Here is a 12,322-nt window from a genome sequence, read left to right as displayed (position 1 = left end):
AGTCACGGAGGAAAGTCCCCGCACATTCCTTTTGGAGGAAACAGTGTGCGCATGAGATGTGCCTCTTCCAAGGATGCTCTCAGAGTTCTCTCTTCTTCCCTCCCCACCTTGCTGTGTCCCCCACTGCCACCACCTCTTGGACATTTTGCAGCTTTTGTGACTGAGGGACTCGTTTCCCAATATTCCCAGCCACAAGCAGCTCTTTTTCTTGGACTGTAGTCAGTGGCTTTCCTTGCGTGTCTGTCTGCTCTGGGAGAATGCCCTGCTTTGGATGTCAGTGGGTTTGGTGTGTTACATGGGAGGAGAATCCTTCGGGTGTTCCTGTCCTTCGCTGTGGTTAATGCCCTGGTATTAGCAGCATGGGCCCCGTTCCATTTGTCCCTTTTCAATTACAGGTTACCTTAAAATGTTCTTAGTCACTTCTCTCCTAACGTTCCACGTAGCTCTCCACCCTGCCAGTGAGTGACAGCTTCCTTTCTGCCTCTTTCCGTCTTGTCTGGCTTGTGGGCCAGGAACCTTCTTCCGGGTTCTCCACCGTCTTGCTCCAGCCCACACTAGTCCACACTTCCCCTTCTCTCGGCGCTGTCCTTACTTCTGATTTGACTGTTGCTTACAGTTTGGGAGCACCTCTTGATTCATTCTCACATCGATACTCAACCCCCGACTTAACAACCTCGGGTTTGGGACTAAGGCTGCAGCTCAGTGGTAGGATGCTTGCCCTAGCAAGAGTAAGGCCCTAGGTTCCATCCCCAGTACTACCAAGGAAAAGGAAATCTAGTTCCTTCGTGTGTGTTTCATGTCCATGTCTAGAAAGGTATCGATACCTTTAGTGGCCTTGCTTCTTACTGACCTTGCTTCAGACAAGGCTGTCTCCTCTTCAGGCAGGTTCAGAGGGTCTGTTACTGTAGTTTGATTTGCTGTATGTACTGGAAAAGGGGCAGTTGTCTGGTATATTTCTTTCCTGTTCAACCCCAGCTTCATGTTTAGTCTTCTGTAGCATCAGATGTGAAAACACTGAGTCAGGCAGCTTGGCATTCCTGCTTAATTTCTCATAAGGCTTTAATAGGATGGAGGTTATATGATTATCTAGACCCCTGGATAGTCGGGATTTTAGGAAAGCTTATGTGTAGTAGAACAGGAGACTCTGGATTCGTGTTGTTTAGTTCTCAGGCTGCCTCTAACTTGAGGTCTCCTGCCTCAGCCTCCTCAGTACTGGAACTGCAAGTGTGCACCACCACGCCCATCCTCTGTTCTCTCCTCCTAACCTAGTATCTAGGACAGCATGCCTTGCACATGGCTGATGAAAATCTGGGAAATGAATGAATGGGACATGTGTCCTAATAAAGAAGCCACTCCTGGGGCATGGAGTTAGAGGACGGTAATTCTGCAGCATGTGGGACCTTTCTTGAGTGTGACGAGACCCTCAAATTGAATTAGCCTAGGCCCTGAGTTTGCTCAGCATGTAAAAATGCTTCTTGTGCAGTCCTGACAATTTGCGTTCAGTCCTAAGAACCCACAATGGTAGGAGAACGCCAACTCCCAAATGTTTTCCTCTGACCTCCACATGCATGCCATGGTATGCATGTGTGCCAGTACACATGTGTATACACACACACACAACAAATAAAGATAATACAATTTTAAATTTTTTATTATTTATTTTTACATGTGTGAGTGTTTTGCCTGCATGTGTGCCTGTGCACCGCATGCCTCCGTTGTCCTCATGGAGGCCAGAAAAGATTATCAGATTCCCTGGAACTAGAGTTCTAAATGGTTGTGAGTGCTGGAAATTGAACCCAGTCCCCTGGAAGAGCAACCAGTGCTCTTAAATCTGAGCCGTCTCTCCAGCCCTAAAAATATTTTGAGTAAATCAGGCTGGTTGTGATGGTCATACCTATAATCTCAGCGGTTGAAAAGTAGAGGCAAAAGGATAGGAGTTCAGAGTCATCCTCTGCCACATAAACAAAAAAGTAAATTAACTCCCTTCACTGAGATTGGAGTTGAGGGTTTCGGGCAGATCGAGGACCAAATCCTGCAGTGGCGGTCACCTGCCGCCGCGCCTGAGACTGGCGGGGAGCAGTGCAGATGAACCTCGGAAGAGCTTCCCAATTTTCTGCCCTTAGCTGGTTGTGCGCGTGGGGTTGGGTCTACTGTAGACAGAGGCAGCTGACCGGTTAACTTGTCAGTGGGTATGACCGGCTGCTGGGATGACCATTCTAGTTGATAGGTTAACTTGTCACCGTGGGTATGACAGGTCAACTTGTCAGTGTGTATGACCGGCTGCTGGGATGACCATTGTAGTTGACAGGTTAACTTGTCAGTGGGTATGACCGACTGCTGGGATTGGGTCTACTGTAGACAGAGGCAGCTGATAGGTTAACTTGTCAGTGGGTATGACCGGCTGCTGGGATGACCATTGTAGTTGACAGGTTAACTTGTCACCGTGTATGACCGGCTGCTGGGATGACCATTCTCTCTGTTTCAGTGCCATGGGGACAGTCGTGCTGGATGGACAGATCTACGTCTGTGGAGGCTATGATGGCAACTCTTCCCTCAACTCTGTGGAGACCTACTCACCTGAGACAGACAAGTAAGGGCGACTGTTTCACAGCATGAAAATTAGAGCTGCAAGCCAGGGTGCACACCCTTGATCCCAGCACTCGGGAGGCAGAGCCAGGTGGATCTCTGTGAGTTCGAGGCCAGCCTGGTCTACAGAGTGAGATCTAGGACAGCCAGGGCTACACAGAGAAACCCTGTCTTGAAAAAAAACAAAGAAAAAATTAGAGCTGCAATGTGTTCTTTAAGCTGAGTTTGTTTTGGTTTTTCTGAGATGGAATCTCATAATGTAGTCTAAGCTGGCCTCAAACTCTCAGCAATCCTCCTGCCTTAGCTTCTTGAGTGCTGGGACTGCAGACATAAACCACTATACTCAGCTAAACTGTTCCCCACTACCTGGCCTTATGCATGCTAGACTCCCAACTCCCAGCTTTTGTTTAGTTTTGCTTTGCTTTGTGGGAAAAGAGGTCTTAAACTCAAGGACTCTAATATGTCACCTCAGCCATAGAGACATGCTGTGACCCAGCTTAAAGCTTCTTCTGGGTAGGAGGTGACTTAACAATACTTAGCATGTAATAGATTTTAAAATCTTTGGTTAAAGGCCAGTCATGGTGGTGCATACCTTTAATCCTTTCACTTGGAGGCAGAGGCAAGACCATCTCTGTGAGTTCAAAACCAGCCTGGTCTATATAGTTTATTCTAGGCCAGCCAGGGCTACAAAGTAAGACCTTGTCTCAAAACAAAACAAAAAAGTTAAAAAAAAATAATTAAAAGTCCTTGGTTAAATGAATCTTTTGGTTAAACTTCAACAGAACTAAAGCCAGGCATGGTGGTTCATGCCTATAGTTCCAGCACTTGAAGTAGAGGTGGGAGGCTCAGGAGTTCAAGACTATATGAACCCATTTCAAACAAGAGGCACGGATACTTAGGAACATTTATTTATTGGTCTGTGTCTCCTCACTAAATCAGTCCATTGTAATGTAAGTACAAGCACAGTGTGTAAGAAGTAGATGGACAGACAGCATATTCCAAGGCAGTGAGGCCTAGTTTGAAAGAAATCAAATGTGTGGTCAGAAAGCTTGGGGAGTGTTGACATCTGTCCTTCAGAGTGCTGTCTTTCCATCAGAGATGACGTTGCAGAAATTCTAGAAAAGCTGGCACTGTTGAACATAGGCCTCTGTAACCCCCATTGCAATCGTGTAAGATGCTTTTGTGGAACCCTAGAGAACACTGGCAGTGCCAGGCTGGACCACTCATTCAGTGTTTGAATCATCCCATCTTAGACAGCAGGATGTGAACAATGGCTAGAACGGCCCAGCAGGATGCTCTAAAGCTGGTATTCTGTTACCTAACCAACTGACTGGTTATTCCAAGGTAGGAAGGAGGCTGGTCCTCCCTAGTGCCCAGGTTGACAGGCTGTGAGTGCATTGTGCTCACCTTGCCCTGGAGGCCCTGTGTCCGGTTCTCTTGGCACAGCGTAGGGAGCACTTACCTCCCTGGGGCAGGGGTACGAGATGAGACTCTTCAAGGACAGAAAGTGAGACTGGGGGATGGCTCAATTTATAAAGTATTTACCTTGTAAGCATGAGTTCAATCTCCAGAACCCATGTAAAAATGCCAGGCATGGTGGCTCACACTTAGAATCCTAGCTGAGAAGGTGGAGACAGGAGGATTCCTCAGAGCTTGCTGGCCAGTCAATCATCTAGCCTAATAGATGAGCTCTGGGCAATGAGATAGCCTATCTCAAAAAAAAAAGGAGGTAGATGTAGTCCTGGAGATAATACCCAAGATTCCTCTGCTTCCACATGTACATTCGCACATGCATGTGCACCCATACACATAAGCAAGGTTAAACAGTGGTAAATGCTTATCCTAGACCAGGAGACAGCAGGCAGGGAGGGTTCAAGGAAGAAATTCCTCACTGTGCGCTGTGGGTAATGCTAGAAGACAGATAAAAGCCTCATGATAAAGAAGCGCACCAAGAGCCAGGCATGGTAGTTCATCCTGAAACCTCAGCACTCGAGAGCTAAGACAGGAGGATTGCCTCTAGTTCAAAGCCAGCCTGAGCCACAGAGTGAGACCTGTCTCAAAAAACAAACAAATCACACCGAGGTACTTGTACTTGTACACTGCCTTAGGAAAGGCAGTGAGGAGCCACTTGAGGGACATGGTACAGCCGCTGGAAGAGCAACTCAGTTCCTCTGGCTGTGTGGGTTTGGGGTCAAGACAGCCTGAAAGCAGGGCCACATGTAAGGAGGCCCTACAGTGGTCCAGGTGGGAAGCCAGAGCTAGACAAGTGGTATTGGGAGCCGGAACAAGTAATGACTAGGAAGTAAACCAAGTACTTGTGGACCACAAGAATACCAAGAGAGGTGTGTCGCACACCTTTAATCCCAGCACTCAGGAGGCAGAGGCAGGCGGATCTCTGTGAGTTCGAGACCAGCCTGGTCTAAATAGAGAGTCTCAGACTAGCAGTGGTGACATAGTGAGACTCTGCCAACAAATAAATAAATAAATACATGCATGCATACATACTACATACATACATACATACATACATACATGCATGCATAATACATACATGCATACATACATGCATGCATACATACATACATACCCCGTGGTGATGGCACACACCTTTAATCCTAGCACTCAGGAGGCAGAGGCAGGCAGCTCTCTGAGTTAAAGACCAGCTTGTTCTACAGAGTGAATTCTAGGACAGCCAGGACTACACAAAGAAACCCAGTCTCAATAAATAAACTAAACAAACAAATAGATCATCTTTGGAGCTGGAGAGATGGCTCAGTGGTTAAGAGCACTGAATGCTCTTCCAGAGGACCTGGGTTCAATTCCCAGCACCTACATGGCAGCTCACACCTGTCTGTAACACCAGTTCCAGGGTTCTGACACCTTCACACATGAAGACAAAACATGTAAATTTAAAAAAAAAAAAAAAAAAACGCTGGGAGAGGGAGAAGTCAAATGAGCACTTAGGTTTTATAAGTAGAGTAACTAGGTAGCTGATGTCTCATTAACAAGGCCAAGGAATGCAGAACAGTTGCAGATATGTCTGTATGACAGGCCTTGTTTGAAATGTGCTGATTTTGCTACCCATAGTGACTGACTATGGATCTGAAGCTTGGGTGAGAGGCGGCAGCAGCCAGTATCCTGCAGAGGTGGCGGGAGAGGTGATAAGATGCTAAGAAATTGTCAGGACATGATAGGCTTAGAAGAGGTCTCCTGGGCCTGGCCAGGCTGTCTCAGAAGGTCATGGACACTGACTCACACCCCTGCTGTTTTTATTTCTTCTGCAGGTGGACTGTGGTGACTCCAATGAGTTCAAACCGCAGTGCGGCTGGGGTTACAATCTTCGAGGGCAGGATATATGTGTCGGGTGGCCATGACGGTTTGCAGATCTTCAGCAGTGTGAGTTTGGCCCCTCCAGGGGGACTTCTTCCATTCTTGGATTTTCCCCCCCAAATTCATCCCTGGGCTGGGGGCATAGCCTAGTTATGTATTGCTTGTCTAGCGTACACAAGACCCTGGGTTCAATTCCCAGCACTACACAAACAAAAAAAGTTTCAACCCTGCCTTTGCTACTGAAGTTCCAGGGTGTCTCCCGCATCATCTAAAATTCACTTCTAGAGAGCCCATGGCACAAGGAAGTGTTGAGTGTAGTCATTCTGAACTTGCCCCATTCGGGTGTCCATGGAATGCTGAAAAGCCTTTTGAAACTCCTACCAAAGTAAGCCCGGGCATGCCAGACGTGAACACCAGCAACTGTGTTCTGGACACTCTGCCAGAAGCTACATTTATTCTTTTAAAAGGCTCTCAGCCATGCAGCAGTGGTTCCAGAGTTAGGCGGTACTGAGATGGAAGACTTGGGACGGTCACATGAGACAGTACTCTCCTTCCAGCTCTGCCGTCACCTAGAAGCCCTTCCTTTGGAAAATCTGCCTTCCTTTCCTTACATACACACGTCCAGAAGGCATCCGCTTAGTATAAGGTTCAAGTAGCAGGTCCACAGCTGTGAAGTGGCAGCATCAGAGCTCGGGCACATGCTAACCGAGCTCTGGCACATGCTAACCAAGCTCCGGCACATGCTAACGGAGCTCCCTCCCCCTCACCTCTCCCACGCTGGCACCACGTGGGCTTCTGAGACCTGCAGGGTCACCCCATGGGCCAGGCCTTGTCTCTGACCACCTTGTCCCTGCACCTCTCTCCCTGCTGCAGGTGGAACACTACAACCACCACACGGCCACCTGGCACCCGCGGCCAGCATGCTCAACAAGCGCTGCCGACATGGTGCTGCCTCCCTGGGAAGCAAGATGTTTGTTTGCGGGGGCTATGATGGCTCTGGTTTCCTCAGCATTGCCGAGATGTACAGCTCTGTGGCAGACCAGTGGTGCCTCATCGTACCCATGCACACACGCCGGAGCCGGGTCTCGCTTGTGGCCAGCTGTGGGCGCCTGTATGCAGTGGGAGGTTATGATGGACAGTCAAACCTAAGCTCGGTGGAGATGTATGACCCAGAAACGGACCGCTGGACATTTATGGCCCCCATGGCATGCCATGAGGGAGGGGTTGGTGTGGGCTGCATCCCTCTCCTCACCATCTAAGGAGAGGGTGGGATGTGGTGGGTTAGGGATCTGGTACAAGCACAGGCGCTTCCTTCCAGAGGAAAGTCCTCTCAGAAGAGGCAGTGGTGGAGCAGAAGACGGGGTCAAGTGTGAGCCTGCCAGAGGGACAGTGTTTCCAGGTGCTCAAGTCCTCCCTCACTGTGCTGCCCTTGAGACCTTAGGTTATCAAGACGCACAGCACAGGACAGAAGAAGCCTCTCTGGTCCCACAGCCAGTAACATGGAAGTGCTTTGCTGGGCCGTGTGTACACAGGCTCCATCCAAGCCCAGCTGCACCTGCTACAGTGCTGGCCCAGCTCCCACTTGCCACAGTGCTGACTGCCCAGTGCAGGAGGCCTTCCAGCCGACGCTCCTCCTTACCTGCTTGTGCGCAGCCATGTTGTGGCCAGTTTGCCATGGGAAGCGGCAGTGTCCTAGCCTATTGGAAACTGTGGGGTAAAGCTGGAGAGAAAGGACGCCCTGGTGTCCTGACTGCCTGTGGTGGAGCAGCTACAGCAGCGTGCTCTTCCTTCCATCATGGGGCAGTTACAACAGCGTGCTTGCTGCGTGCACACGGGCTCTTCCTGATGGGCGCAGACGATTTCATCCCTGTCTGCAGCAAGCAGGAAGGCAGAAGTCTTCCCCATGCCTGATGTTTTGGGAATTGAGTGAGGTCTTTCTCTGCTTGTCCCAGAGAACCAGAAGGGGACTAGAGATGCTTGAAAGAAACTGGAGGAAATGGAAACAAGAAGATGCTTGAGAGAAACTGGAAGAAACAGACTTCTTTAAGAGAACATTTTCACAGGAAGAAAGCAAAAGATACTAAAAGCAAATGCACATTTAAATGGAAAACCATCAAACATGACAACAGTGTATCCACTCCCACATTCGGATCCCAGGGTCCCGAGCCCTCCTAAAGCAGTTGGGGTTCCCTCTGAGCCTCAGTGTGTCTGAAATCAGGGCATTCTTGACTGGACCTGTAGCAAGGTGCTCATGGGGTTAGTCTCCTCAGCTACCATCAGAGGACTTTTTAAATCATGGGCTTAGGGAGCTGGCTGAAGTACTGCCACTCATCTCTGCAGGAGCTCCCAGCATCACTGGGACTCAGGTGTCCCCGTGGTTACCTCTTACTGCCACCCAGCGCTCCTTCAGATCACCTCTCCCACATACATTCCTTCCCTCTTTGGCCAGCAGGAAACAGCGTGTCTGGCCAGGTTTGCACTTATCCATCTCCCATCCTTGAGTAACTTCTCACCATGACGCTTCTGGGGCACACTGGCCATTTGTACCTCTAGGACCTAACCAGGGGCTTGCTCCTACCAGCCATGGACTAGCTTGGTCAGGTGACTTGTTTGCCCTGCCATTCCCCAGCTTTTCCATCCGCTCACCAACCCGGGGGGTGGGGGGTGTCTACCTTCCTCCAGCCCTTGCAGACTGACCAGCAAGGTGGGCCTTTACATCAAGCAACGCTGGTTCCATGATATAAAGACCTAAAGACTAAAAACGTCTTTCGCTGCTGCAAAGAAGAGATTTTATATTTCTTCCTCTAATCTTGGCAAATGACCTCGTGAAGAGACTCCATGCTCCTTCCTCCTCTGGATGGGACCTTACCGTAGCACAGAAGGACCCAGAGAGGGGATTTTTCTATTACCAGTGCACTGGGCGGTGGGGCTGACCTTCACCTGATGCTGCCAAAATCTCTTTTTCTAAACTTCTTCCAGGAGAGACTAGAAGGAGACAATTACTTTAGCCCCAAACTGGGCCTAAGGGTCCCACTCTCCACCTGGTTGGTTTCTTGCCCATTGCTGCCTGCCTGGAGCAGCCTAGAAGCCAGTTCAGAAAGGCACAATGTGAAGCCTGGGGGTGTCCCTTACTCCAGATGGTCAGGTTGACCAGTGTGTGCAATTGCCATGGATTTAGGAGGAAGGACTTTCGTTCCCTGCCACTTAAGAGCTGGGCCTCTGCTATGAGCACTTGAAAATAATATTTTTATTTTAAAAGACTGAACAATCTGATAACTGAAAGATACATTTTAACTAGGCTCCCAGTGGAATGCCAGCATTTCTTCCTGCCCCTCAGTTTGCCTGCTGAAATAGACTCTTGGGAAACCAGGGGTCTCGATTTTCTGTTAGTCCTGTCAGGAGGGGTGTACCCGTGCTCATCTTATTAAGTCCTTCCTTCAGTGAATGTACTGCCCGGCCTCGACTGTGAAGGTGCTGAGAACCAGTCAGTGAGCTCCCAGGTAGATCTCCTGGATCCTTATGATGCTAGCAGACTGCATCACTGGAGATGATACATCCTCATCCCCTGTCTGCTGCTGTTGGATTAGCCTTCCTGAGTCTCCTCTCCCCTCCTAGTGTGGAGCTTTCACTGTGCACACAGAGACAGTGTTTCCATGAAAGAGCAAGTCAGTGTTTTCATCTGGGCTCTGAGCACACTTGAGCAAACAGGAACATTTTCCTACTCCCCAGTCTGAGGGCAGGTGGCTGGTCTGACTCTTTAGTGTTGGAACAGCAGGGTCATGGGAAAACAGACATCACCAAAGGACATTGTGGAAAGAATGTAACAAGGAGATGAGATAGTTCAGACATGCCTGGTGGACCATGGGGTCTGGCCACTGTCCTTTTTTGTTTCCCATTCTTGGTTCTTTTGGCTTTCACCAGAGACCACAAGCAGAAGAGAACTGAAGACCAGCCTCTTGATGAAACATAATGATGGAAATAAGTAGAAATGTTGTCCCTCTTCACCCACAGTTGTTTCACAGGAAACTTTTTATTTATAGAACGCATGTCTTTTGTGTTAAGAAACCAAAGAGAAATAAAGAGAACACTCTTAATACTCTTGCCTTTCCCTAATTGTGAGTGTGTGTGTGTGTGTGTGTGTGTGTGTGTCCATTCCTGTGTGGGTGTGAATGTGTGTCCATTCCTGTGTGTGTGCGGGTGTGGGTGTGTCCATTCCTTTGTATGTGTGTGGAGGCCAGGAGTTAACATTGTGTAGGTGGATCTGTCTTTACATATTGTTCTCTGATCATGAGATGAATCTTCGACTGTTGTGTCAACTGCTGGTACTGCTCAGCTTAGTGTGTGGCGGTAGCACATGGTGGTTAGCAGCTTGCTGCATCCTGTAGGCAGCTGCCAGGAGATGCTCCTCTGTACTGTGGCTGGCATGAGAAACATGAGACTAGGAAGCCGCGTTTGGCTCCATTTTTGTGTGTTTAGAACCTTTTTGAAAAAATAATTTATTTATTTTTATTTTATGTGCATTTGTGTTTTGCCTGCATGTATGTCTATGTGAGGGTGTCAGATCCCCAGAAACTGGAGTTACAGACAGTTGTGAGCTGCCATGTGGGTGCTGGGAATTGAACCCAGGACCTCTGGAAGAGCAATCAGTGCTTCCAACACTGAGCTATCTCTCCAGCACCCTAGAACCTTTTTAAAGCTTTCTCAGGTCTTATGTAGATGTAGGTGCCCATGTTAGAATGCCATTTGTAGGTGGACTTTTCTGTCGAGATTGCTGATGCCAGCCTCTCCCCAAATAACCACAGAGACTTAATTATAAATTCTTGGCCAATAGCTTAGGCTTGTTTTTAGCTAGCTCTTATAACTTAAATTAACCCAATTTTATAATCTGTGTGCTGCCCCAAGGCTCATTTACCTCATGTACATACTTCCCATCCTGCTTGCTCTGTGTTTCGTGGCATCTCCTCTGACTCCACCCTTCTTCTCCCCAGCATTCTCTCTGCCATGAAAATCATGCCTCACCTTCAGCCAGTCAGCTTTTTATTAACAATGACAGCAACATGTCTTCACAGTGTATAGCAGGATTACCCCACAGCAACATTGGCGTCTTTCTTGATTGATTTCCACCTTTTTGAGGCAGGGTCTCTTACTGAGCTTGAAGCTCACCAGTTCGACTTGCCTGGCTGGCCAGCAGGTTCTAGGGTTGCGGGTTGTGCATTGCCATATCCAGTTTTGTTTCTTTTCTTGTTTGTTTGTTTTCCAGACAGGGTTTCTCTTTGTAGCTTGTGATCCTGTCCTGTATCTCACTCTGTAGACCAGGTTGACCTCTAACTCACAGAGGTGCACCTGGCTCTGCCTCCCAAGTGCTGGGATTAAAGGCGTGCGCCACAGCCGCCTGGCTAGTTTTGTTTCTTTTTAACGTGGGTGCTGGGGACCAAACTCAGGTCCTCAAGTTTGTGCAGCAAGCGCTTAGCCAAATGAGTCAGCCCTTTCCTGACTTATTTAAATATTATAAGTACATTTTATTTGTTTTGGTTTAAAAGAAAAGTATATTGGAGAAATTACAAATATTTCCATGATTATAAGGGGAAAGCCAAATAAACCTATAGCAAAAGCAATCTATGAAAGATGGGGTTTGAATGCGATGTTCCCCATAAGTGTCAGACATTTGAATCCTTGGTTCCCCAGTGGTGGCTGTTGGAGAGGATTAGGAGGTGTAGCATTGCCGGAGGAAGTGCATCACTGTGGACAGGCTTTGAGGCTTCAGAATTTTTGCATTTGATCTCTGCTTCTTGCTTTTGGATCAGATCAAGATGTGAGCTCTCGGCCTGGCGGTGGTGGCGCACACCTTTGATCCCAGCACATAGGAGGCAGAGGCAGGTGGATCTCTGTGAGTTCGAGGCCAGCCTGGTCTACAAAGCAAGTTCCAGGCACCAAAGCTACACCGAGAAACCCTGCTTAAAAAAAAAAAAAAAAGAAAGAAAGAAAGGAAAGAAAGAAGGGCTGGAGAGACGGCTCAGCAGTTAAGAGCACCAGCTGCTCTTCCAGAGGACCCAAGTTCAATTCCCAGCACCCACATGGCAGTTCACAACTGTCTGAAACTCCAGTTCCAGGGGATCTGATCCCTTCACACCAGTGCACATAAAATGAATTTAAATAAATTATAAAATGAAGGAAGAAAGAAAAAAAAAGAAAAAGAAAAAGCTGGGAAGATGGCTCAGCAGTTTGGTTCCAAGCAACCTCATGAGGCAGCTCAAAACTGCCTTTAACTCCAGCTGCAGAGGACCCAGCACCCTCTGCTGGCCTCCGAGGGCATCACACACATGTAGCACAACAACCCTGGGCTGAGGAGATGGCTGAGCAGTTAAAGCATGTGCTTTACAAACGTGACAGGATTTAGGGGGCAGGG

General features: G+C 48.4%; 1 protein-coding gene across 1 annotated transcript in view; it reads left to right on the top strand.

Moving 5' to 3' along the window:
* The window catches only part of Klhl18 (kelch like family member 18), a 57,952-nt gene extending 47,940 nt beyond the window's left edge, over nucleotides 1-10,012 (top strand). The window contains 4 exon segments of the mRNA XM_028886871.2: nucleotides 2,486-2,590; nucleotides 5,871-5,982; nucleotides 6,790-6,826; nucleotides 6,829-10,012. Of these exon segments, the coding sequence (XP_028742704.1) occupies nucleotides 2,486-2,590; nucleotides 5,871-5,982; nucleotides 6,790-6,826; nucleotides 6,829-7,175 (601 nt within the window). The 3' untranslated portion in view covers nucleotides 7,176-10,012.
* Nucleotides 10,013-12,322: the final 2,310 nt, after the last annotated feature.

Source organism: Peromyscus leucopus, chromosome 7, assembly GCF_004664715.2.
Source record: "Peromyscus leucopus breed LL Stock chromosome 7, UCI_PerLeu_2.1, whole genome shotgun sequence".
Classification (NCBI taxonomy): domain Eukaryota; kingdom Metazoa; phylum Chordata; class Mammalia; order Rodentia; family Cricetidae; genus Peromyscus; species Peromyscus leucopus.
This window is presented reverse-complemented; position numbering and strand designations above follow the sequence as displayed.